The sequence below is a fragment of the Quercus robur genome, chromosome 9 (assembly GCF_932294415.1).
Source record: "Quercus robur chromosome 9, dhQueRobu3.1, whole genome shotgun sequence".
NCBI classification, from domain to species: Eukaryota; Viridiplantae; Streptophyta; class Magnoliopsida; order Fagales; family Fagaceae; genus Quercus; species Quercus robur.
The window spans coordinates 15,313,737-15,315,020 of NC_065542.1; the positions used below are offsets into that span (position 1 = coordinate 15,313,737).

At 39.6% G+C, this 1,284-nt stretch overlaps 1 protein-coding gene across 1 annotated transcript; it reads left to right on the top strand.

Annotated features, from left to right (window-relative positions):
- Positions 1-293: 293 nt before the first annotated feature.
- LOC126700760 (uncharacterized) lies at positions 294-1,284 on the top strand. Its single transcript, XM_050398948.1, has 2 exons — positions 294-406; positions 753-1,284. The coding sequence occupies exon 2, from the start codon at positions 796-798 to the stop codon at positions 1,282-1,284; it is 489 nt and encodes a 162-aa protein (XP_050254905.1). The 5' UTR covers positions 294-406; positions 753-795.

Here is a 1,284-nt window from a genome sequence, read left to right on the forward strand (position 1 = left end):
GTTTGATTTATTGTTCATGTTCTGAGCATAATTACTAAATGCTACTCTCACTATACTATTTTCATATGTAGTAATGTCAAAGGGCGAAGAGAAAGTTAGCAGAATCAAGCAATTTAGGTGGCTGCCACCCATGCATGAAATGATGCTTAGGATACTTACGGAGGAGGCTGCAAAGGGCAATAAGCCCTCTAGTACTTTCAAGGCCGACTCCTTTGCTCTTGTAGCAAAGGAGATAACGGCCCAATTTGGGGTTGAGTGCCACCCATCCTATGTTGACAATCGGATGCGAACTCTAAGGACCATGTGGTCCACTATTCAGACTCTTAGAAAGAAGAGTGGATTTGGTTGGGATGATAATCTAAAAATGATAACTTGCGACGCTAAGACATACCAAGAAGAAGTCATGGTATGGCTTCCAACTATATTTTCTTAATATAGATGATAATATATGTTTTTGCCTTTTATATGAAATTTATAGTGTCATTCTTTTTAGGATTCCATTGCTTTTATAAGGTTTTTCAAATATAACTTTCATGTGCGGATCTATTGTAAAATCTAGGCTTAGCATTTGTACATTGTATTTTCTGTTGTACTTATCTTCAAAATCATAAGTTATGTCTCCTGTTCCCTAACAGATTTTTTTGTTTATCATTGACCTAAAACATTTAATGGCATCTATATTGAATTGAATATTGAATTTATGAGTGAAGTGATTATTGCATTGTTATTATACGTTCCTTTCTCCCTTACAGGCGCATCGAAAGCATGCGGAGTATCTAAACAAAAAAAATTGAGATGTATGATGAATTAGCGATTGTTGTGGGGAAGGACACAGCCACGGGTGGCTTTTCTAAGTCCTATGTGGATATTGAGAATGAGCCAGACAATGGGGACAGTGCGGAGTTTGTTGCAGACAATGTGGAGGAAGGTGTGGTCGAGAAAGGGAAGAATGCAGTCGAGTCATCCACCACTGGGTCGGGAATTTCCAAGTCCCGCAAAAGAGGGCGTGCACCTTCTAATGCTGATGATAGTGTGCTGATTGATTTGTCTAATCAGCTGAAGGAAATAGCTGTGGCTCTGAAAGAAATCAATCGGGGCCCGGTGAATTACACAGCTCTTTACAATGAGGTAATGGCTATGATGGCGGATGGGTATAGCGAAGATATGCTCGCAACTGCCTTTGACCATCTTTGTGAAAATGAGAAGACAACACGTGGATTTCTAGCCAAGAATGCTAGGTTGAGGAAGCTGTGGTTGGATGGTTTTTTGTTCTCACAAATTTGA